Source organism: Pyrus communis, chromosome 8 (assembly GCF_041283825.1).
Source record: "Pyrus communis isolate YQ-2024b chromosome 8, ASM4128382v1, whole genome shotgun sequence".
NCBI classification, from domain to species: domain Eukaryota; kingdom Viridiplantae; phylum Streptophyta; class Magnoliopsida; order Rosales; family Rosaceae; genus Pyrus; species Pyrus communis.
Window position 1 is genome coordinate 13,855,255 of NC_142572.1, and position 25,125 is coordinate 13,880,379.

At 36.3% G+C, this 25,125-nt stretch overlaps 2 protein-coding genes and 1 long non-coding RNA gene across 9 annotated transcripts; 2 read left to right on the plus strand and 1 right to left on the minus strand.

The window, feature by feature from the left end:
* The first annotated feature begins 300 nt into the window (after positions 1 to 300).
* LOC137716389 (uncharacterized) lies at positions 301 to 8,606 on the plus strand. Of its 4 annotated transcripts, XR_015965011.1 has the most exons (6): positions 301 to 628; positions 859 to 882; positions 1,471 to 1,558; positions 4,886 to 6,719; positions 6,808 to 6,929; positions 7,434 to 8,606. It is a non-coding gene; the product is annotated as an uncharacterized LOC137716389 (long non-coding RNA). The 4 variants fall into 4 exon arrangements; XR_015965010.1 differs by lacking the exon at positions 4,886 to 6,719 and having other exon boundaries at positions 323 to 628; positions 7,434 to 8,605; XR_015965012.1 differs by lacking the exons at positions 4,886 to 6,719; positions 6,808 to 6,929 and having other exon boundaries at positions 330 to 628; positions 7,434 to 8,604.
* Positions 8,607 to 11,932: 3,326 nt separating this feature from the next.
* On the plus strand, positions 11,933 to 18,652 carry LOC137718317 (uncharacterized). 4 transcript variants are annotated; one of them, XM_068457841.2, is made up of 7 exons: positions 11,933 to 12,194; positions 12,763 to 12,931; positions 13,934 to 14,090; positions 14,172 to 16,293; positions 16,733 to 16,853; positions 17,405 to 17,464; positions 17,554 to 18,652. In XM_068457841.2, exons 3-7 carry the CDS (start codon positions 14,015 to 14,017, stop codon positions 18,520 to 18,522), a joined length of 3,348 nt encoding a protein of 1,115 aa, XP_068313942.2. In that variant the 5' UTR covers positions 11,933 to 12,194; positions 12,763 to 12,931; positions 13,934 to 14,014; the 3' UTR covers positions 18,523 to 18,652. The 4 variants fall into 4 exon arrangements, with proteins under 4 accessions (XP_068313942.2, XP_068313940.2, XP_068313941.2 ...); XM_068457839.2 differs by having other exon boundaries at positions 11,934 to 12,194; positions 13,934 to 16,293; XM_088698645.1 differs by lacking the exon at positions 12,763 to 12,931 and having other exon boundaries at positions 12,016 to 12,194.
* A 4,234-nt stretch (positions 18,653 to 22,886) lies between these two features.
* On the minus strand, positions 22,887 to 25,069 carry LOC137718447 (uncharacterized). The gene is made up of 3 exons (XM_068458001.2): positions 24,773 to 25,069; positions 23,970 to 24,379; positions 22,887 to 23,619 (listed from the first exon to the last, which is right to left on the minus strand). The coding sequence occupies exons 1-3, from the start codon at positions 24,935 to 24,937 to the stop codon at positions 23,181 to 23,183; spliced, it is 1,014 nt and encodes a 337-aa protein (XP_068314102.1). The 5' UTR covers positions 24,938 to 25,069; the 3' UTR covers positions 22,887 to 23,180.
* Positions 25,070 to 25,125: the final 56 nt, after the last annotated feature.

Below are 25,125 nucleotides of genomic sequence, written 5' to 3' on the forward strand. Positions count from 1 at the left end.
CCAAGTACACAATTAATCATGGGAGAAATGTCAATTTTTTTCAACCATTTGTCCCTTGTTTACAATCAATACATGCTAAAAATACACCAAATGTTTTGTGTATGATAGAGTCATGCTCGATGTCTAATTGTAATAGCATAAGTACATGTCACGCCTTGATCCCCAAATAAGGACTATTTACGAGTTAGGGTGTGAGCCATATCTTAGCTATAGAAATCCTATATACTAAAACTCAACCGGGGTGGGCATTGTGGATGACCAGTGCATGGACGTTTTTGTCCCTCGCTTTTTCCTCCGGTTGTTCTTCTCTTCGGTCTTTGGGGTGCAAAAATCACGATTTTGTCCATGTTAGACGCATGTTGATCATCGACTGCTCAACCTTTTTCTACTTTTGTTCTCACTTTTTTTCCTTGCTCTTTCATTTTTCTTCGTTCCTTTTCTCGACTTCTCCCGCTCTCCCCTATCGTTTTCTGCCATTTTTGAACCCTTGGTGCCTTTTCTTTTGCTGATCTTTGTGTTTGCTAGTGTGAAGTCACTTTGATGGGGGAAAATTTGTCAACTGGTAGCTTATTTGGGTTGGTGGGTTGGGTTCCATGGATCTTGAACTTGCAGAAGCTAAATTATCTTAGTGAGTTCTTTGCTTTTTTTAGTGCAGGAGTTTGATTTTCTTTTCTGTGATTTTCGATTCTGCTAATGGGTTTCCTATTTAGATATGTGCTTTCAAAATTTGGGGGTTTTGTTGTTACCCTTAGTTTTTGGGTATGGGATTTCGATTTTGTTTAGTCTGGATTTTTTCTGTGGTTTTGTTCTTCATTTGTTGGAAACTAATCTTTGGCTATGTCGTGCTTTTGTGTGTAGGTTTGGAAGCTGCGTATGTTAAAGGTGAGTGTTTTTGCGTTCTCCCTTTTGGGGTTTTGCACATTTTTTATTTTTGTGTGTTGTAAGTCTTGATTGAGCACTATAAGATGTGATTGATAATAATTTTTTTTTTTTTTCTGAAATCCCAATTGAATCTAAGTGACAAGCTTTACACACTTACCTTGAATTTATATATAGAGAATAGAGTTTTATAATGGGAATCCATTAAATGTTTTTTCTCAGGCTATTGTTCTTTTTGATAAGAAGAGCTTGGTGAATAATGGTTTCGTGTTTGTTTTCAGAATTGAGTTATGTGTGTATTCGTGTTTTTGTTTATGTTTTCTACCTTTTAAGAGATTTCGAGGTTTTGATCGTGTTGTTTTTAGGTTTTTTTGCCTTGGTGTTTTCGGCTAATTTGTTTGTGTTTATTTTGCATTTATCAAAATTAAACTAGGGGAAATTGGTCTTTGTGTTCTCCAAAATCTTTAGACATTACATTTGGCTAAATTTTGTGGATTTCTTTTGATCTATGTAGCAATTCTTTACGTTACTTTTTGTGGATCTTATATGCTTGGATGGTGTTTAACTAATAGGCAATTTACTATGATGTAGACTGAGAGAAAAGTGAAGCATATGAATCAGCTAGAAAGCATTTCAAACCCAAGCAAGTGCCCTTTCAGGATAGATCACTTTATTACAGGTATAAAAGATGTTATTGATTGTCTTTCTTTGTTTTTTAATTGGAATCAAATTGTGGTTAATGATATTCAATTAATGGAGAATGTGACTTGATTACCATTGAAATTTGGTTGAAAATTTTTGTGATGATTCAGACTCAACAAAGTGTGATGCATCAATTTTATAGTTTTAATTTTAAAGGCTAAAGAAGAACATGTTAAAATCTGTGTATTGGTTTGTTAATTACCTAGAGTGATCAATTGATTTTATAGTTTTGTTTTTATTTACTGAAGAAGGATGTATTAAATCTCTATGTTGCTTTGTTAATTAGCAAACTAAGACCTGTGTGTTTAGATCTATTAAAATCTTTGTATTGCTTTGTTAATTAGCAAACTAACATTTGCATGTTTGGGATTTCAAAATGAATTCCTTGACATGTGCTGATGAAAGTGATGAAGGGTTTTAACTTGTGATGGCATGCTTATACTAAGAAAGAACCTTTGTCAACGTTTGTGTAACTGTTTTGGTTTTATGAGTGTGTATATCAAGCTTTTGAGATATGGTGTTGTTCTGGTCTCACTTAGATTTTCAATCGTATTTTCCTGTGTTGGTTTCGTGGACATCGTTTCGATTGTGCAATGTTATATGGTTTGATTTTTGCTTTTAATTCTTTGACTTAATGACGGTTTAGATCATTACAAATATTTGTTGTTGAGCAATTTTTTGAGATGAAAAATTAAATTGATATAAGTTTTGTTACCTTTTGGTTTATCAGTGCATTTGGTCAAATTTTTGTTAGTTTTGATACTTCAAGTTTTCAGATGCTTTCCATGTAAGTAAGACACCTAGCATAATAAAGATCCAATTAGATTGAACATAAGGGTATTTGATTTTTTATATTTTTTATGTTAGCATATATTATTCAAATAAAAAAGTGAGATGAAAAAGGTATAGCAATATTACCTTAGCTGTGTTATTATTTTCTTCGTATAAAAAAAACATCGATTTAGCTCTTTGTTATCTATTCTGTTTAGCATTTTTTTTTAAATAGGAAATTTTATATATTCGTCTTAGATAAAGATTTTGTGAGAAAGTACTAATTTTTGACAAATTTTTTTTGCTATTTGGTGATGAGTGGAATTTGAACTAGGTCAAACTTATCTTCTTTCTTGCTCTGACTTTTGAACGTAACATCATGTATTTTCTTATGGGATCCAAGTTTTTATGATGCACTTTGTAAAAAACTTATGTTGAATGAGGTGCTGAGATTTTTTAAAGGTCATGCAGGTTTTATAAGTGTCAAGTGTTTCAGATGCAGTGTTGTTTATTTGAATTCTTAAAAGTGTTATTTATTTAAGTATCTTTTTTGCTGAGCACGGTGTTCATTTTGGGTGATAGGTTTGATGACGGTGAGATGTAATTCATATTTGTTTGTGTAATTTGATTTTAAAAACTTATATAACTAAGCTGGGTGGTTATTTTAAGAATGAACTTGTAGGTTTTCTTTTGCTTTTCTATGTTGTGAAAATCAGCTGAGGATTTGTAGAACTTGTAGGTTTTCTTTTGCTTTTATTTCATTTTTCAAGTGTTTTCCACATTAAACATCAGCTGAGGATTTGGCTTTACTAATGTTTGCAAACTATAGGTTTCATACTAAATTAACTCTGAAGATTGGTGTTATCATTGTCTGACGTATTTACTTTTCAATTTCTACTAATTTTTATCTTATGTAACTCCAAATTGCGGCTGCATTTGTTTCTTTGAATTTGTTCATCTTCCTGTTGTAACAAACTGCATTTAAATGGTAAATCCTCTGGTTGATAAGCCAAGTTCACTTTTTTTTTCTTTTTTTTTTATTTTTTTTAAACAAATCAGTCTTTTCTTTCGTATTTATTTTCAAATTTGTTTTATGGTGATTCTTAAGTTTGTAAAATTTATGTTCACTTTTAGTAGGTTAAATGGAAACCTTGAAGGTCCCCCTATGCTTAGTTATGTCCCTACACTAAAGCAGACAAAATAAAGATTCGTGTGTGTAGGGTCTGGAAATCAAGCATTCCTGGAACTATTAAAAAATACGTGACATTACACTGTATTGTAGTTGATGAAACAGTCAGTGATCATTGTCTTATCATTTTAATTAGGAATTTTTACAGTACTAGTTATGTCATTGGTTTTCTTTTCGTTTATTAATTTGTTGATTTGTATTTATGTTTTTATAATTTTCTTTTTTGTTTCATTTTTATGCATGTATAAAGTGCTTTATAAATCTTCCTTCTAATGGTTTACATATTTTCAATGTCACATCCTGGCTCGGACGGGACCACTTCCTGGGCCCTACTCCACCGTAGCATGATATTATTCGTTTTAGACCCCAACTACGCCCTCACGGTTTTGTTTTTGGGAACTCACACGAGAACTTCCCGATGGGTCACCCATCCCGGGAATGCTCTCGTGCACTACTCGTTTAACTTCGAAGTTCCGATGGAACCCGAAGCCAGTGAGCTCCCAAAAGGCCTCATGCTAGGTAGAGATGGGAATATACATATAAGGATCACTCCTCTGGGCGATGTGGGATGTCACAATCCATTCCCTTTTGGGGCCAGACGTCCTCGTCGGCACACCATGACCAGAGTTAGGCTCTGATACCAAATTGTCACACCCCGGCCCGGGCAGGACCACTTCCCGGGCCCGACTCCACCGTAGCACGATATTGTCCGCTTTGGTCCCTAACCACGCCCTCATGGTTTTGTTTTTGGGAACTCACACGAGAACTTTCTGATGGATCACCCATCCTGGGAATGCTCTCGCGCGCTACTCACTTAACTTCGGAGTTCCGATGGAACCCGAAGCCAGTGAGCTTCCAAAAGGCCTCGTACTAGGTAGAGATGGGAATATACATATAAGGATCACTCCCCTTGGCGATGTGTGTCACATCTCGGCCCGGACGGGACCACTTCCCGGGCCTGACTCCACCGTAGCATGACATTGTCCGCTTTGGGCCCCCAGCACACCTTCACGGTTTTGTTTATGGGAACTCACACGAGAACTTCCCGATGGGTCGCCTATCCTGGGAATGCTCTCGCGCACTACTCGCTTAATTTCGGAGTTCCAACGAAATCTAAAGCCAGTAAGCTCCCAAAAGGCCTCGTGCTAGGTAGAGATGGAAATATACATATAAGAATCACTCCACTGGACGATGTGGGATGTCACATTCAATGAATCTATTTACTGATTGTGCCGATTTAATCTCTATGTATCAAAATATAATGTTTTTTTAATCCTTTTTTTTTTGCTGATTACCTTCTTAATTCTGCTCTTTTTTTTTTTTTTTTTTTTTTTTTTTTTCTAGATGTGATCAATTGTGAAGAACAATGAGGTTAAAGCTTCTGCATTAGACATTGATTTTGAAGTCGTTGCCTCAAAGATTCAGGATGGTGATTGCTACGAAGTCATGAATTTTCAAACGATTAAGATCAGAGGGCAGTATAAAGCCGTGCCACATAATACCCAGCTTATATTCACTTCTAAAACAGTGTTTAGAATTCTATCTGCTGTCTTTCCGCCCATTCCGTGACATCGGTTTTTCTTGCTAGATTTTAACATGATTTATCCGTGTCTGAATAGATATGATATTCTTACAAGTAATATTAAAACATATATATCTATTTGTCTACGTGTGCATCAACTAAAAACATTTTCGTTCTTTTTTTTTTTAATGAAATAAGTTTTGACATAGTCTTTGTGTTAACTTTTTAAATTGTAAGATGTAATTGGCCATCTGACTGCGGTCTAGCACTTGGAACCAAAACAAATTAATCAAAGAATAGCCCAGAAGTTTGATATGCACATTGAGAATATCAGATTATTCTTTTGTCTCAATACTGCAGTTCTAAATTATTAACAACATTTCATTTGTTAGGGTGGGAAAAAAAAATTTAATCTTTGTTTTTTATTTGTTTTCTGTACAGAAAAGAAGAGTTGTCTATTACGTTGTGGGAAGATGTTGCAAAAGCTTTTTCTTCTTTATCGGTCCACACAATGTCTTTGCCCATTATCGTTCTATTTAAAAGTTTAAAAGTCAAGCTTTATCTAGGTAGCTGGTTTAACTGAAACCCACTTTTTCTATTTTTATTTTATTATCTTCTTACATTAGTTTCTATACACTATTCCAGCATTTTATCATTATATAATTTTTGTGACATCCCACATCGCCCAGGGGAGTGATCCTTATATGTATATTCCTATCCCTACCTAGCACGAGGCCTTTTGGGAGCTCACTGGCTTCGGGTTCCGTAGGAACTCCGAAGTTAAGCGAGAAAGGGGCTAGAGCAATCCCATGATGGGTGACCCACTGGGAAGTTGCTCGTGAGTTCCCAAAAATAAAACCGTGAGGGAATGGTAAGCCCAAAGCGGACAATATCGTGCTACGGTGATGGAGTGGGCCCGGGAAGTGATCCGCCCCGGGCCGGGATATGACAATTTGGTATCAGAGCCTAACCCTGGTCGTGGTGTGCCGACGAGGACGTCGGGCCCCCTAAGGGGGGTGGATTGTGACATCCCACGTCGCCCAGGGGAGTGATCCTTATATGTATATTCCTATCCCTACCTAGCACGAGGCCTTTTGGGAGCTCACTGGCTTCGGGTTCCGTAGGAACTCCGAAGTTAAGCGAGAAAGGGGCTAGAGCAATCCCATGACGGGTGACCCACTGGGAAGTTGCTCGTGAGTTCCCAAAAACAAAACCGTGAGGGAATGGTAAGCCCAAAGCGGACAATATTGTGATACGGTGATGGAGTGGGCCCGGGAAGTGATCCGCCTCGGGCCGGGATGTGACAATTTTAGTGTATTACATTCCTATACTTTATGACAAAGCGTTTGTTTTGTTTCTTATCTGTTGGTTACCAACTATTTTAATGTATTTATTGCGATTTGTGTTTAGTTTTTAGCCATTCATGTTCAAATTATTTTCCCACACTCTTAGACCTATTGATTATAATTTTTCTCGCACTTTTAAACATCTATTGTCAAATTGAATATATTTACTCATCTCTGATATTTTACTCATGTTTGTTTTATATTTGTTATTATTTTTGGGATCTACATACAAGGTCGTCTTGAATAGTACTGGTTTCTCACTATTTTTCATTGACCCGAACATTCCAAAGGTTAACTCATACAAATCAATGTGAGTGGACATCTATAATTGTGCTTCCTATTTATACCTACAAAGAAATCATTTTTCAAAATTGGTTATTGTCTTTTTAAACTTACAGGTTCTTGGCCTGTACAAGTACTGCCCCTTTTTTCAAGACAAATGAATGAGGCTGAAGTTTTGTGTACTACAAGAAGAGTAACAATAGATGAGTTGGCCTTTTTAGATCCTGATCTATATAAGGTATAAAAATAATTTATTTGCTGGTATCTTTTTTTAACATCAAGCATTTACGTTGTTACATATTTAACAAAAACTAAGTTTGTTCTTTCTTTTTTTGCTGGATATGTGTGACAAAACATTTTACAAAATGATACATTCCTATGTAAGGCATCAGTCAAATGTTTTGACACACTTTTATAATTGGTGGTATAGTGCTTGCCCCAATTGTGTCAAGCAAATGCAAAAAGATCCGACAACTGGACAACTCATTTGTCAGAAACACCTCAACCATATACCAACACCTTGGCAATGTTTGATATACAAGTTTATTGTTTTCCCACTTTTTTTTGTTTTTGTTTTTGTTTTTTTTATTATTTATGTTTTTGCATTTTTGGCATTGCGTTGTTCCTTTACAAATAAAAAATTGCTTTAGATATGTGACCTCTATTGTTTCAAATTTATTATTTTGGTTGTGACCCAGTTATAAAACATGAAAAACTGATGCAATTCAATTTTTAAATGTAGGTATAAAGTTAATTTAATTCTTGAAGACAACACTAATGAAATCAGTGCTTTGATAATTGGCAAGTTTGGAGAAAAACTGTTTGGTATGCCTTGCAAAAATTTAGTCTTGAACCAGAGATTGGTTGACCAATAGCAGTTGCCAAATGAGTTTTTGAGACTGATTGATCAAAAGAAGATCTTTCACTTGCGATTTGGAATTAGAAGGAACACTTTCAACTCAAGCAATGTGCTAATTTATAATGTCTCTAGCGATGCAACTATCAAACCAATAACCCCGCAAATGCTACCAAGAGAAAGCATAGTATCATCCACTACGGTATCATCTTCGACCTCACCACCTGAAACAAGCGATCAATCACATAAATGAAAGAGGGAATATGTGAGGAGAGCCCTTTTTACTGGCAGTGAACAGAGGTTTGCATTCGACTTCCATGCTATCATCAAATCTAATTCTTTCGTTTTGCTTCTTTGTCTCAAAAAATTTATATCTTCTACTGATCTTGCTTTGTTTGAAATATATTTGTGAAACATATTTTTTTTTTTTTAAGAAAAAATTTCCAAATGAACAATACAATCAATTATACTTAGGCAACATTTTCTCTTTTTTGTCCAATTCAAATGTACTATTTGGTATACACATTTAAAATAGTGAAGCAAAAGAAATTTCTAAAGTTGACCCAAGATAATTTGATAAAATTCCTATCAAATCACTGAAAAAAAAATTGCCTCCAGCTCCTACAAAAACAAATACCATCATTTCAAAAAATGACTAAGTATGTTTTCATTTTCGTCAACTTTTTGCTTCAAATCTGCTTCAATGTGACTCTAATCACTTTTTAAATGCTTTTCATTCTTGTTCTGTATGTACAACTTGGGTTGTCAATGTTAACACTCATGAAATTGTTGCAACAACACTTTTCCTGCTCTGGTGAAGGATATTTTGCATCTTTTGTTACCATGTCTTCAATAACATCCAACATGTTTAGTAGTTTCATCTCTTTCTCCTCAAAATTGGACCTCCATATACCAGCATTTGTTAATTTTTTGTGTACAAAAGCTGGTTTAGTTTTTAGGACACATGGAACTGTTAAGCTAGCATATATAGTTAAATTTTTTGTATCACTATGTGAAAGTATCTGCTCATTTTTTTTTTTTATGTAAATATGATGGTGTTGATCCAAACATAGTTCTAATTGTTGTAATGCAATTGAAAACTTTCATGTTTGTCCCTAATTTCACAAAATTGAACCTTTTCTCTGTAAAACTTTTCCAATTTATTTGTTATCAATATCGTTGCTATTTTCCAAAACCATTTTTCAAGTCTTTCATACACAATTTGGTCATGTTTTAAAACTCACAGCAACGTGCAGGTACTTATAGCTAGTAAGTTCTATAACCAAGACATGGTGGAAAAATTAAAATAAAATTATTTGGAACTGATTATACAATACATTGTATAACAAATTTTACACAATAAAAGCTTGAGTTTACCATTTATAATTTATTAAATATGCAGCGGAATAAAATTAGTGCACAATTACTTCACAACCAAAAATACAAACAAATTAATTGAAATGAGTAAACCTTACAAATACATAAAATACATGCAAATGAGATTCATGAATGTACTCACTCTCAATTTGCATATATTTTATGTACTTTCAAAGTTTACTCATGTCAATTAATTTGTTTGTACTTTTGGTAAAGAAAGTGTGCACTAGTTTTATTCCGCTGCTTATTCGATAAATTATATGTTGTAAACACAAACTTTTATTATGTAAAATTTGTTATACGATGTATTGTATAATCAGTTTCAAATAATTTTATTTTAATTTTTTCACCATGTCTTGGGTATAGAACTTATTTATATAACTAAGACATGACTCACACCCTACCTCATGAATAGTCCTTATTCGCGAGTCAGGGCGTGACAATACATCTACCAAAAAATTTTGTCTGGTTTTCTTATGCAATGAAAACTCAGGGAACTTTAGACACTCAATCATTTAGAATCAACAAACGCGAAATTCCAATTCAATCGACTAATTTATCATCTACGATGTACAAATTCATTCCTAGAAAGAAAGGGACAAATAATTTATTATGAGTGTCGATAATAAAAATAAAAAAATAAAAAAAACCTCATATTATGGTGTATCCATTAGTCTGACACATTCATACCACCATTTGGTTATGGGTGTAATGAGTTTCAGGCTTTAAGTTGTATCAATATGAGCTTTTAAATTCATACTATACGGGGTCGTAGGCCTCGCACAGATCATTGGATGACAACCAAAGGTCAATAAGTTGAAGTCACATTCTTGTTATAGGATGAGAGTTAAGGGGTATTGCGGGTCCTCATCTTTTACATGAATGTCTATCATCACTTCATGGAAATTAAACCAACAAACTTTGAGTTCTTTTATTGTTATTAAAATAAAGGACATGAAATGCCACTTATCATGTGCTCATAGTTAAAGTAGTTTAATGAAATTTATACAATGGACCAATATTTCCATTAGAGAAGGTACAAACCTGTTAAGCAATTGGTATGTCAAAAGGTATACAAATTAACTTATTAAAATGATGATCAAAGTACTTGCAAACTGATAAATAATCGAACGATAATAGAAAAGGTCACTTATGTCTGAGTAGACTTATTCATTGGCTTTACATATAATAAAATAATTACTTCCGGATATTGGTATTTGAAATTGCGTATTCAAAGGATGATAAACTCATACACAATAATAATCGAAATTAAACCGAAATAAAATTTTAGTTTCACATATATAATTTGGATATGTGAAAACTCAAGAGAAGAAAAGGAATTCAAGAGCATGTTGAAGTCTAATGGTTAAGTACAAGAAACTCTAAAAAACATGATAACTCTAGTTCAAAAGAAAAATAATAGAGATAAATATTTCAATGAATGATTGATGACTCTTGCTTGGAATTGTATGTATCAATATCATACCATGATTGATAACACATGTTGCAATTCATGGACAGATTTATCATATTGCAACCTAATATCGTGTAGAATAAAAAAAATATGGAGGCTTTCATCCATAAAAGAGAACGAATAATAGTATGAGTGCATTCCACATCACACATTTGGTAGTTTACAAATGAATTATCACACCATTCAGATTGTGTAGATCGTCGTGGTACATGATCTCTTAACAAAGAACAATATATATATATATATATATATGGGAAACTTTGGATGTGGTCCCTAGCTATAAATATTCTCTGACTGAAACGTTGTTGGTTTTCAATTTTTGATCGAAGTTTCTGAAATTAATGTGATAATTTATTTCTATGTATGTTACTATATTTTATAGTTGTTTATATTAATGAAATTTTAAATAAAAAGCCATAATTTGTGGGGAAAATATTAAAATATAAATTATAGTATTGTGTGTGTGTGTGTGTATAAACATGGGTACATTCTTCAAAATCACAAAAAAAAGAAGAAGAAGATATTAGGCTTAATAACATTAATAAATTTCTTCGATTAAACGATACATTCTCAAATCAAATAACAAAGAAGGTACCCATACAAGTTTAAAAATGGAGTAGAAAAAAAATTGAATAGATTTTATATAAAAAAAATGGTACATTTTACATATTATAAATTGGTATATTTAAGAATGATTACATTTTAAGATTTAAAATTTGAGAAAATTACATGAATGGGTACATATAAGATTAAAAAAATTGAAAACATTTTTTTTTTTAAAAGCTAATGGGTACAAACTTATTCTAATTTTTTATTTATTTTGGAAATGTTTTGAATTGAAAATTAGTTAGGAGTTTAACAAGGGTGTGATATTAATTTTTTTTTTTAAAAAGTTATGTAACTGACATGTAAATTCATTATTACATTAATGCTAAGGACTTGAATCAAAATCTGAAAACTAATAAAGTTTCAGTCAATGAACATTAGCAACTAGAGACCGGATACTAATTTTTCTAAAATATATAGACATTCGTGCTAACGTTGGAAATAAAATAGAGAGTGGGACGCTATTCAAAATAGAGAAGAAATCAAAGTGTGTTTACTTCTTATTAGAGTGCCTATTTATGAGCTTAAGATTTACATAGAAAAGGTCTCAACTATTTACATACTACATATAGATTCAGAATATGAACAACACATAATAAATATTATTTAGTATAATTTTGTGTAAAATGGTTGTTTCTTATGTTATTTTCATGAAATGTGCTATCTACACATATTTTTTTACTTCTCACATACTCTCTTAATTTTCGAATCGAATGAATTGAAAAATAACAAACAACAAAAATTAACAATGAATGTGTGCGAAATAAAAATAGAAGGGTATGGACATTACACTTTCATATGTCCAATGGTCACGACTCACAATGGCCCATGAGTAAGGACGTTATCCAAAGTGGGCCATGGATCCAGGTGGCGGGTGTCACACGTGTCAACTCACCCTTTTTTCTACGGAACCGCTCTTCGACGCTCCAAATCGATACGATATTATATAAACCCCTCGAGCCTCGAGGCCTCCGACGATGGTATAAAATCTTCTGTTCAGATTTATAATTTCTCTTTCTTTTGATTATATAATTAGGGTTTTCTATTTTCCGCCCTGGCGAAGCTTCCAGACCAACCCAAACCCTAATCCTCCTCCACTCCAGCCGACTCTCCTCCTCAGCTCAGCTCGCACAAGGCTTTCCCGCCCAATCGCCTATCGGTTTCTCCGACCGCCGCTCGATTTTATTCATGTAAGTATACGGCCTAGATTAGATTGATGGTAATTGCTGATTAGATTTTTTTGTTTCTGGATATGGTTGCTGTCGTTTTTATTTGATATCAGTCGTTTCGTGCTGGTTTCGCTGTTATGGTTATGAAATTAGGGTTTTTTGGGACTCGGATTGATGTGGGTTGAATGAGATAATTACTATTAGATTTAATTTTGGTTGTTGTTGTTATGTATGTTGAATATTTTTTTTTTTTTTGTTTTGTTTTGTTTTTCTTCGTGTTTGGGTCAGTCTACTTGAATTGGTTTTGCTCGTGTGTTTTAAAATTAGGGTTACTTTTATGAAAATTGACGACTTTGGTATTTAAAGACACGTTTTTTCCCCCTAAAAGACCCGTTTATGTATGTATTATGTTTTCTTGAGTAAGTTTTCGTAGATTTTCCAAGAAGATTCAATTATGCATATGCTTGTAATTAGTTGGTGTATTGTGTCTGCAAGAGATTCTTCTTCCGTTCTCTTTTTAATTGTTTGTTTCTTTTTTTAATATGATAAAAGAGATTACCTTAAGCTGTTGGATTTACTGGTTGGGCAGTTTTTGTATGCAATGTTTGGTGCTGCTTTGCCAATATATGAGAAGCTCTCAATGGTGGACTTACTTTAGCAAAAATGAAGAATTTCTTTGAGGGTTATTGAACCCTGTGATGAAGACTTCAGCGTATAAACCAACACCAGTTCAATGCTCAATCAATGCAGCCCACAAGGTGCTGATTCACAGGAAACTGGAGTGCTAAAAGACCCCTACTAAACTGGTAGAGGGTTGGTCTTGCTGCTTCCAGATTTTTTCTTACTACTGGCTTGAAATTCTTGTCCTTTCTCCGCTGGATTTGTGATTGTTTCGGTTTCACGGGTTGTAAAGGGGATTCCTCCCCTGTTGATTAGTGCCTGTGCTTAGGCCCAGAAAGAAAATAGAGAACTTATGCAACCAGTAATGCCAGCTTAATAAATTGAATGTTTTTGGAATTCGGAATTTTAATGCAATTAAGCATGATTGTCTTGTCTACTGAGCTACCCAGAGTCCCTAGTCAGTGTGAGATTTTTCTGGGTTCCAAGACAAATGCAATAGCTTTATCTATCATTACAATTAGGGACTAAAGTAAAATTAGTAAATTATTAACTTGATAAAACCCAGCAGAAAGTTTTTTATACACAGTTTTGAAGTTGGTTCATAAAGAAGTTTTATCATACAAACAGTCGATAGCTTCCGAATGAAGTTTCTTTGAGAGATTAAATCATCCATCATCATTTGGTTTAGGTTCTAAACATGTATTGTTAGTGGTGAACTGTGACCCGATAGGTACGGAATGAATGTCTCAAAGATTTGATAAAGAAAGACGTAGTTATTTATGTTTCTGATCGGGTGCCTGAAAGTTGTTCTACTATAAGGCTTGAGGTTCAATTTTATAGACCTGAAACTAAACGATTTTGAGCCTCCCAATATTAGAAGACTAAACTGGTTGAAAGAAGGGTCCCGTAGGCACCCTAAATGGTTGCTATGTATTAGGTTTGTATTTAAGTAGACATTGATAGAACTTTATTTCTACTTCTCACCCACCAATTCTCGTGGATGCACCTAATGATTGGATACACTAGTTCCTTTTTTATCTCTGCTCTCCCTTCTCATCATTTCTTGTATTGTTGAGGTCTAAATTGCTGTGATTTTTTAACGAATTGAGTTTTGTTGCATTATCTTTGTTTGTTTTCAGTTGTTAAATGAAGGACATGTTCTGATCAGTTTCTTAGGAGCAAGCTTTGAGTTTCAGGAAACTTGATGTTTCTGATCTAGCATGTCAAACAATCTTCTGTCACCATTGTTGCCAATATCAAGCATGGAAATGGGTCAGATTGACCCCATTTTGAAAGGTATGGACTCATCAATGCCACAATTTCAAATGGTAGGGATGAGTTCTGTATCTAGTAACCCTGAGTCACACAACCTTTCAGTATCAAGTCAGCAAATGGAACTGATGGTGGATCCTGTACCTGACAATCCTGGGTCACATGGCTTATCAAGGTCATACTTCCAAATAGGACACAGTGATCGTGCAAATGGGAATTTTGGTTCACTGAAAATTTCAACGCCTGGCAATCAACCGGGAGAGATTGTATCATTGCCTTATAATTTGGGATCACATCAGTTGTCATCGACTAAGCGAAAGGCGCCATTGGAACCCATGACTAATAATCCAGCAACGCCTCAGTTGTCAATGCCAAACAAGCGTGTGGCATATATGGAACATAGACCATGGTTGCAGCAAGCGCCTGTATCAAACAGAAGAGCTGTAGAAATGGGATCTGTGCACAAAGCTCCGGGATCACCTCATTTGCCACCGCCAAATAAGAAAATGGTAAAGATGGATTCCATGGAGTCTCTGCAGAATGTGCCAGGGTCACCTCATTCGCCAGTTCTGAATAAGAAAATGGTAAAGACGGAATCCTTTTCTGGTAGGTCTGGGTCTCAGTGGTCTTCTAGTCAAAAGAATCAAACACCGCGGATACAACCATCGAAGCTTCAAAATGAATCATTTGAATCTGTAAGATCCAAGATGAGAGAATCGTTGGCGGCTGCATTGGCATTGGTTAATCAGCAGAAAGATAAATGCGTGGATTCAGGAAAGAAGGGGCAAACACATGGGACTCCCCAGCCTGGCTCCCATCCAGTTAAACCTGACTCTGAAGAGCCTAAGGAGAATTCTCCTTCCAGCAAAACTTGTTCTATTAGGAAAAGTAAAGATGGAGAAGGTGCGGGCCAAACGATTTTGGCTGATGCAACTACAAATGTTTCCACATTGACTTCAATATGTGATGGGAATGAATTCCAATCAAAAGATATTTTTCCTCATGTAAATGTTTCATTTGGTGACAACTTGTTTGTCAAAGATGAACTTTTGCAGGGAAATGGTCTGTCCTGGGTTTTGGATTCTGAAAGGGAAATGGAAGAAAGGAAAGAAATTCAACCTGCTGAAGAACAGATGATGGATCTTGAGGAATTGGGTGGACCCCCAGATGAACAAGTAGTTCAGTCTCCAGAAGAGTTGGCCTTTAGAATTGAAGCAGAACTATTCAAACTTTTTGGAGGTGTGAATAAGAAGTATAAAGAGAAGGGAAGGTCCCTTTTGTTCAATCTTAAAGATCGTAATAATCCAGATCTAAGAGAGAGAGTTATGTCTGGAGAAATAGCTCCAGAACAATTATGTTCTATGACTGCAGAAGAACTTGCTTCGAAGGAGCTTTCTGAATGGCGGATGGCAAAGGCTGAAGAACTAGCACAAATGGTTGTTTTACCAGACTCGGAAGTTGATATGAGACGATTAGTGAAAAAAACACACAAGGGTGAAGTTGAAGTTGAACAGTATGATAGTGCTTCAATTGATGTTCCAGTTGACGCAACATCACATAATCATAGTGAACCAAGAAGCAAGGAGGTAGAAATGTCTACCCCTTCGAAACCTAATAAACTCAAGGACAAAGTAAATGCTGCAGGTGAGAAGAGTAATACAGAAGACAGAAGTGTCTACCCCTTTACTATTCCTTCTACTGAAGCTACTGATTTAATGCAAGGCCTGATGGTGGATGACGGATCGAAGGATCTTCCTCCAATTGTCTCCCTAGATGAGTTCATGGAAACCTTGGACACAGAGCCTCCTTTCGAGATTCTCCCTGAGAAAGTTACACGCACCTCAGACAAGGATGACTCTGAGATAGGCTCTGAGTCTCAGCCTTTGGTTCTAAGCCCCAAGGATACCGTTAATGCCTCCCCACTGAAGGTTGATGAAATTTGTAAAACAGATACGACTTCAGATACTGACTTGAAAACCAGTGGCAGTCCTCCTATGATCAAAATTGACAGTTCCTCTGGGATTATAACTGACAGTCATTCTGTGATGAAAACCGGTGATAGCGCAGATACAAAATCCCATGACGTCAGTGCTGTTGTGAAATCCATTGGCAGTCCTGAAAAATCAGTATCTAGACTAGTTGTCACACCGAAGGGTGAACTTGTTTGGAGTGGCTCCCTGCAACTGAATCTCTCACCCCTGGCCTCCGTTATTGGGATCTATAAAAGGTACGTCTTTTAAACATTCGTTTTGTCGTAGATTCTCCTTGTTCTGCATTTTCCATTTACATATTTGTTTAAAGAAGATTCTATTTTCGGATTGTCCACTGCATTTGTGCACTGCTCTTTCAATCAACGTTTATTACATACCACTGCATTGGTACAATCTTTTAATCTATCTTAGTTGGATACTCTTTGAAGTTGAATTTACATGTGGACTGATATTGTGTGCAGTGCCATGATGGGTTTGTGGTAGATGTTCATTTTTGTTCTACTTTATGTTCTGCTCCCTCATCTATTTCATCTTTGTGAAACTAAAGATAATACTCAAATTGAAAATGCGTAAATTAATTATGTTAGTCAATGTAGTGCTTTCAAGTGTTATGCGATCTGTGTAATACTAAAGTTTTCGTTTCTGATTCATGCTAATCCAACTTTTCTGTTGCAGCGGTGAAAAAGCCACGGCAAAAGATTGGCCTGGTTGTCTTGATATCAAGGGAAGAGTCAGACTCGATGCTTTTGAGAAGTTCCTGCAAGAGCTGCCACAATCCCGAAGTCGTGCTGTCATGGTATCTCCAAGTTTATTTTTATTGTTTAAAGATTCTTGTATTATGTTATGTTGTGACAACTCAGAAAAGGAAAATCTTTTACAATGTTTGTTTCGGAGGTCGCTTAGTTCTTCTAAAATGCCGTGCAGTCTGTTTTCTGGGTCGTTTATTGATGCTTAGACTCCGCGAATACAAAATTAAAGAAGGGGGAAATCGATTGTGTAGTTTTCTAACTTATAGAGCAGGGATCTATGGCATTGTAATTTTTTGGGGGGGGGGGGGGGGGGTGGTGGGGGGTGGTGGGGTGGTGTTGCTCCGGGTCCGGTAAGCGTCTGAAACGAATTCTAAGATAGATTCAAGACACTAGTGTTAAATTGGATTGTGCTTGAATTACTCTGAAGAGAACTCTCCTGTTAAATTGGGTTGTCCTTGAATTACTGTTGGGCAAATGAAACTTAGATAAAAGCATTATGAACTCTCTTTCGTTCATTAGAAATTTTGGATCAATTTATCTAGGACTTCAATTATTGTATGATACAGCGCTGTAGCTTACTGATTTTTGTTTTGTGCAGGTCGTGCATTTTGTTCCGGATGAGGGGTCGTCGGAATCGGAGTCCGCAAGCATTCGTGAGGTAACATCAATACAATGATATGTTCGTAAAATCCCATTCTTTAACTCCCGGTCTACTCTTTTCATACTAAAACTTGTTCCGGCCTGCAGGTGGCTGACTCGTACGTGACGGATGAGAGAGTCGGTTTTTCTGAGCCGTGTTCGGGTGTGGAAATTTATTTTTGCCCTCCCCATAATAAAACCGTAGATATGCTCAGCAAGGTTATTCAGACTGAACACGTTGAGGCACTTAACAGTATTGATAATGGCCTTGTTGGTGTTATTGTCTGGAGAAAATTAACGTCGCCGAAATCATCTCACCACAAACACATTTCGAAAAAGCAACGGTTTTCTACTACTAGTACTACTACTACCACATCTAGGAGACAGCACGATAGCAACTACACGTCTAAGACGGCTCCGTCCCGAGCCTTACCTCCGACCCACACTACCCCTGCCCGTGATGACGATGATGACGATGATGTTCCTCCCGGGTTTGGCCCTGGCGCTTCTCGGGATGAAGATGATCTCCCTGAATTCAATTTCGCTGGTGGGTCGAATCAGTTTTCTGCCCGAAGGCCCTCCTCTAGGGGGCCTGGAACGGCAGCGCAGCCCTTCTATCCCAAGTCCCATGCCCCTTCTCGCCCGGTAGATCAAATGAGAGAGCTGATACAAAAATATGGTCAAAACAATAGTAGTAGTAGTACATTTCATCAGGCAAGTAGGGTTTCGGTTCATCCGTGGAATGACGACGACGATGATGACGACATACCGGAGTGGCAGCCTAATGTACCTTCCCAACCCCAAACTCATTACCAGCGTTTACAACCGAGGCTACCGGTGAACGGCTCCCAGCAACAAATGCTGAGACCCCGTATCGGTTTAGCACACCAGCAGGAGTCCCTTCAGCCTATGGCACCCAACTTACAAAACCCTAATCTTCCTGTGCAGCAAGGCTGGTGGGCTCCGCCACCACCGGTGCCGGGAGATGGTCAGTTTTATGGCGAACCAGATAGAGGAATGGCTGCTCAGCCGGGGATAGCCTGGCGGCAAAATGTTGCTAGAAGTAGAGAATTTTGATTTTATTTATTTTTTCCCTTTTCTTGTAAATTAAATCATTTCCTTTGTATCCAAACACAAAGGTGAGCTCTTATGCTCGCTAGTCGTGGTAGACAAAGTAACCATAAAGTAGGCATTTTTAGCTGCACAACTTTTGTTTGACATTGAAGTTATTTGCTCCGTTAAGACTGCTTTTGTAAGAAACATTACGCTCATAAGCACCATTTCTAGAAGCCTAGAAGTACGTTTCTTAAGAAAATAGTGGTATTTTCATTCAAACTTTCAACCACTTTCTATAAAATTACTTCAAAGTGGTTTTTGAAGCAACACATGTTCACTTCTTCAAAAAGTGTTTGTATAAATCTACAAACACTTATACCACCTAGTACTATAATCTAGTATTTCTTTTCACTTGTAAGTGAGAGGTCTTATGTTCATTTCTCGCCAAATGCGAGCTTAAATCACATTATTGCTAGATGTGAGCTTAAATCACATTATTGCTAGTTTATTGTGAGATTAAGTTCATCCTCATCTCCTTGATGTAGATATCGTTTGTTAAAAAAAAAAAAAAAAAAAAAAAAAAAAAATCTGTAAACACTTACAGGTTTTTCTACCTATCGTTTTAGCCCCTATGCAATTTCAAATCCTTAAAAGTCGGAAAATAATTCTACTTACTCCTTGTTTTGCGGTATGATACTTTCCAAAATGTGTACAGAGATTTTACTGTATAATACAGGACATAGTGCAAAGAGAATTTATAATTCAAGATATATCCGAACGTATTTAAAAAGGCAAAAATATTCTTGCATTTCTTATTGATCATTGTAGGACGACGAGGAGGACGATGACGATGACGATGATGAGGAGGACGCGTATGAATGAGAAGCAAATATGGGATACAAGAAATGATACCTGCACTGTACTTTTATGACATTTTGTATATGGTCTTATTTTGACTTGCCTAGATAGTCAAGTGGATTTGGGAATATTGAAATGTTGCATGTGTTTATAGTTTTCAATGATTTGATTTCAAATTACTATTAAGTATAATTCAGTGGCGTTCTTGGATCTATACTGATTTCATTTAGTGAGATAAGACTTGATGATGGTTGTTGTGTTGTAAATTATTAATAACTAGAAACTCTAAAGACCGACAATCACCAACAAATAGGCTAAAAAAGAACAGTAACACAGGAAAAAGAATCCCCAGCATGTAAGCCCTAGACAAAGGGGCTCAAGAGGCATGAGTATGAAGATTTGGGGTAGGGGTGGGTGTTTTAGTGGGTTTATCGACCAACCAAACCGAATTTGGTTAGGTTGGGTTGGGTTGGGTTGTAAATTTTAACCATTTATTTTTAAATTAAAATCTAACGATTCATTCACTCAATGAGTTGGGTTGAGTTGAAGTATTATTAACCAGATTGAAACTGATACACTTGCATATATATGAATAGGATTTATTCCGACATTTTCTTAGTCTTAGGACCGAAGTATGATTTTTCTGACAAGCACAGACCATGCACACTATATGCACAACAATCTGACAAATAATTTTTATTTAAAACTTGAAATAACCAAATTTTCCCTCCCATGTAAATGGGTTATTGCGAAAGGCCCAGTCAGCATTTTCTCCTTCCTTGCCCGAAAACCTCTCTCGCGACCCTTACTCGACGAACTCGCAACGGCGTTGTATATCAATTTGGGGGTTTGTTGGTGATGGGCGATGAGAAGTCGGCGTCTTCGATCGTAATGGCGAGTAGAGACAGAGAACCGCGAGATCGTGAGCTTCTCATTCCGGTGGCGGACTCCGGCGGCGAAGATGCATCGTCCAAACCCACCTCGTCTTCCTCCTTCTCCCACCACACTAGCCGCTTTCTGTTTCAGATTTCATTGCTTTGTGTGTTGTGTTTGGTTGCTGGGAAAATGGAGGATTCGAGGGAAGTCCTTAATACTCTTCAAGGACACGTTTATAAATTTGGCAGCAGGTGAGGTATTTTTTGATGTGGATTAACAACACTCAAAGAGATTTTGCAGGAGAATATGGCATCCAATTGCTGCCATGACTTTAAACAGATTGGAACTTGATGCTCTGCCTATAGCAGGAACGGAGCCAGAAATTTCTTCAAAGCAACCGAAAACAACTAACAAAACCTTATTATAGTATGGTTATACGCAATATGATATTAAAGATGGTTTTAAATGATGATGTATCACAATTTCAATGTTACAAAAATTTCAATATAGTAGTGGAAAGTGGCAAAGTGATGAGAAAAATATAAGTCCATGATAGACAGGAGAGGTTTTTTTCGGTTTGAATGGTAGAACAAGAGCACTATTGTTCATATAATATTTGATATGGAGTATAAGTAGAATGAATGAATGTAAGTTGGATATTAGATACATATATTTTCTCCAAATATAACCTGTGTATATTATATAATTGTAGTTTGCAACTAAACAAACGAATTACTTGAGTGGGGGCATCTGCCCCTAGTGAGCCTTCATTGGCTCCGTCCATACCTATACAGATTCCGTAAGATTTGTGGTTGAATTTTATGATTGGTATTATATTTGCACAATATCTTTCATATCGTCATTAAGGAAGAATACAGTGACCTAACATATGGTTATGAAAATGTTCGATAGTTTTCAGAAGTTAATCCATGTAAACTTTGTTTGAAATACTTCTAGCCGGGGAACATGTTAGTGGATTGAATATTTGAATGTGTCTTGTGTAATGGAGAGATTTCTTGGAGGTTTTGTGTTGCCTCTTCTGCTGCTAACTAGTAGCCAAATTCAAATGCAAATGCCTTTGTCTTTTTTGCCAATGTTTTCGTAGAAAGTGAATTGCAACTCATGAAGTTACCATTTTTTTTCCTTCTTACAGCTGCTTTTATTAACTGCAGCGTCCTCTTTCTTGTCAATTTGGTAGTGTTTCTTCTTATTCTATTTAATGCACCAAAACTAGGTAAGCTAGCAGCTTTCTGTGAATTTTCCAGCTTGGTTTTGACATTTCGAATGAATTTAGGTAGACATGTCACCAAGTGAAAATGTGTTTGTGAGATACTAGGAAACTATGTGCAAAATGTGCTTATGGAATACTACCTTCTTGTTAGTGAGTTGACATGTAAGGTCTCATATGCAAAGGGTTTTCTTGATATGACTATGCTACCTACAAGAGACTAGCTAAAGTTCTTTCATTTTCCCCAAAAATAATGTGAATTGTGAAATGGTCATAATCACTTTGTTAAGTTCATCATGCACGTTCACTGTTGCTTGAGGTGCATTGACTCACCAATCTGTAAATCCAATCACATGCCTCGATTGATAGTACAATTCTACAGTATTCTTCCTTTTGTTTTCATTGTACAAAGGTAATTGTGTGTTTATGGATAAGGAATTGAGGAGATTTATATTCATGAATTTGGTTTTTGGGAAGTGGGTGCTCTCCTGATTTGATTACTTTCATTGCTTTACTTGATGCTTAGGTAAGACGAATTTGCATTGGTGACGCTTAAACACACATATATACAAAAACGACATTTTTTTTGCCCTCTTAAATGTGACGGTATACGAACTTAACATTTTATTGCCACCACAACACATTCTTAATGTCGTTACAGTAAAAGGTTTAGGATTTGGAAGGATTTTTTTATGAACAAAAGTTGTAAACTCAATTCCTGACAGCCTGAACACCATTGTTCACAAGCCATCATATACCCACAATACGCAATCATGAATCAGTCAATTCCATCCAGTTTTTGTTGGTATCACATTTAATGACATCTAAATTGATCATCAACAAATGGAGACCAAGGACAAGTCATTGGACAACACTTGGTTTGTCCACAATACATTCCTAATGTAGTTACACAAAAAGGGTAAGCAATTGGAAGGAGTGTTGCTGACAAACTAGTTGAAAGCATACAATCCGTTTCCATCCATTTATGGCTTGATGTGCCATTTAATTACATCTGAATTGATCATCTATAAAATGCAGGCAAGAACAATGTAGTGGCCATGGTTTAGGCACACATGTCATGACTCTCTTACGGAGTGACAGTGATTCTGATGATCCAACTGATCAAATTGTAGAATCAAAGGTCAAATTGTTGATGTTGTAAATTATTAATAAGTAAAACTCCAAAGAGTAAGAAAAACGACAATCACCAACAGAAAGACTAAAAAAAAAGAAGAAACAGTAACACGAAGGAAAAAGCATTTACTTATTAATAATTCCGCATGAAATATTCTTAAATTGTTTTTGATTTCTAACAAGCTATATTCTTAAATATTCTTAAATTCCGCATGAAATATAAATATAAATATGTATGTGTGTGTGTGTGTGTGTGTGTGTATAACTAGCTACATAACATACTATACTCTACAACAAAACATGTAGAGCTGTCAATACATACAGTTTAATATACGAAGAAAATAGATAACAAAAGAGAAAGAAAAAGAAGAAGAAACAATGGAGTGGAATCACTCAGTACAATATATCCAATAAGTTTTCAAACTGTTAGCAGAACAAAGAGCTTCTGCCCGATTTTCGCCTTCTTTTCGAGGGCTTCTCCGCCTTCTTGTCGAGGAATTCTCCGTCTTTTACTCGGTCCAGTAGCTCCAATGGATGCTTTCAAACTGTTGGCTAATTTAAAATGGCAAAATGTAAGGACTCTTCAGCCTGTCAAAGTTCGTTTAAGTGTAGATCTTTGCTCCGGGGTCAATCTTGTAGGGAACTTCACCTCAAACTTGATCTTCAAGTCACCCCTGTTGGCGGGCCCTTTTGCTATCGGCATACCCTCCCTGGCAACAACTAGCTCGTACCCGGGGCTCACAATGTCAGTCACCGAAATTGATAGATCACGACCATCTAGCGTGGTGAGGTGTAGTGTGGTTCCACCCAACGCCTCCGCTAACGACACCTTTTGGTTCACAATTAGGTCATTGCCATCTCTCTTGTAAGTGTCATGGGGCTTCTCATCAATCACAAAGACAAGGTCTGCCGGCAGCTGGCCAAGCTGTTCATTACCCTTATCAGGAAACGTAATCTTGGTTCCCTTCTTCCATCCTGGCTTCACTTCGATTGTCAATATTTCTTGCTCCAGCACTTGGCGTCTGCGATTTTTGTTTTTCCAGAACAAAATTTGTCAGCTAGGTTATCATTTATGAACGTCATCTGGCTTGAAATCAAGAAAGAAACATCATTGTAGATCGTTTATATGCCACATCAGCCACGTTAACGATTTTCCTAAACAACTTGACAGAACGGGATAACTTCGGACACGAAATGAAAACACAAGGGGTGAAGCTACACATTTGCAAGTGAGATTTTCGTCAAAGCTCGGGGCATACAAACGAAAAAGTCTAGATTATCATATGAAGGCTATGGTTAATATTTCTTGCGATTCAAGTAACAATCAATGTATAGACAATGGGAAAATAGGGATAGTTTTAAAACGAATTACCCATTTGCATCAACCACAGTTCTTGATATCTTCATTTTCCGTGTTGACCCAGCATACAGTTCTTCAAGGCTGCAAGGCAATTTGCTCTCCACTGCCGGCGGTTTCTTTCGAGTAACACCCTCACTATATGATCGAAAAGTATTTTCGTTGCCTCCAAATCCCCCAAACACTCCGCTTCCATCAGACGAGAATCTCATAGACTTCCCAGCTCCTGATGATCCAAATCCGAAAGGACTACTTCCGAAGAATTCGGCGAAGATATCCTCTGCATTCCTAGGATTAAACCCTTTTGATCCAGCTCCGCCGCCATTTCCAAACGGTGAACCACCACTTCCTGGAGGTGGCATGTCTTTCAATCCTTCTTCGCCATACTGATCGTAAATCGCTCTCTTTTGAGAATCACTCAAGACCTGAATTCACAAATACATTTTCTCCAATCTTTATTTTCACTCACAAATGAAACTCAGCTCTTTCGGACATGAAAGAACATACAAACCATCTATAACAATAGCACCATTTCATTTGAGCCTCATTTAACAAATTCGAGACTAGAAACCTAATTCCGAATTTGAGACAAGAAACCTATTTGTAAATTCTAATTTGAGACTAGAAACCAATGTCTAAATTATATAAGACAGATGCTACACCCGAAAAAACAACAATCATTGTCTATAAACGCGACCATAGGACGTCATGCAGGAAGAAAGACTGTATATGTACACACACATTGTAAATTACAAATTATGAGGATAAAATGGAAGAATGATTGTGCAACAAGAAAAGCAGAAAGAAAAGGAAGATACCTCGTAAGCCTCGGAGATCTGCTTGAATTTGGCTTCTGCTTCTTTCTTGTTATTAGGGTTCTTATCAGGGTGCCATTTCATTGCCAGCCTCCTATATCCCTTCTTCAGATCATCCTCTCCAGCATTTCTGTTTACCTTCAACACGTTATAATAATCCACCCCCATGTTCTATAATTTTCCAAATTCAATCACTCAGAGATCATCAGATGAGATTCTTCAAAGCTAGAACCTGTCATAAAAACCCAGATCAGCATCCACCTCTCTCTCCTCTTTCTCTCTCTAGAAAGAAGCAAATGGGGAAATGGGGTTTGTTAAGACCGCGTTTGGTAGATATATTTATCTTATCCTCTTTT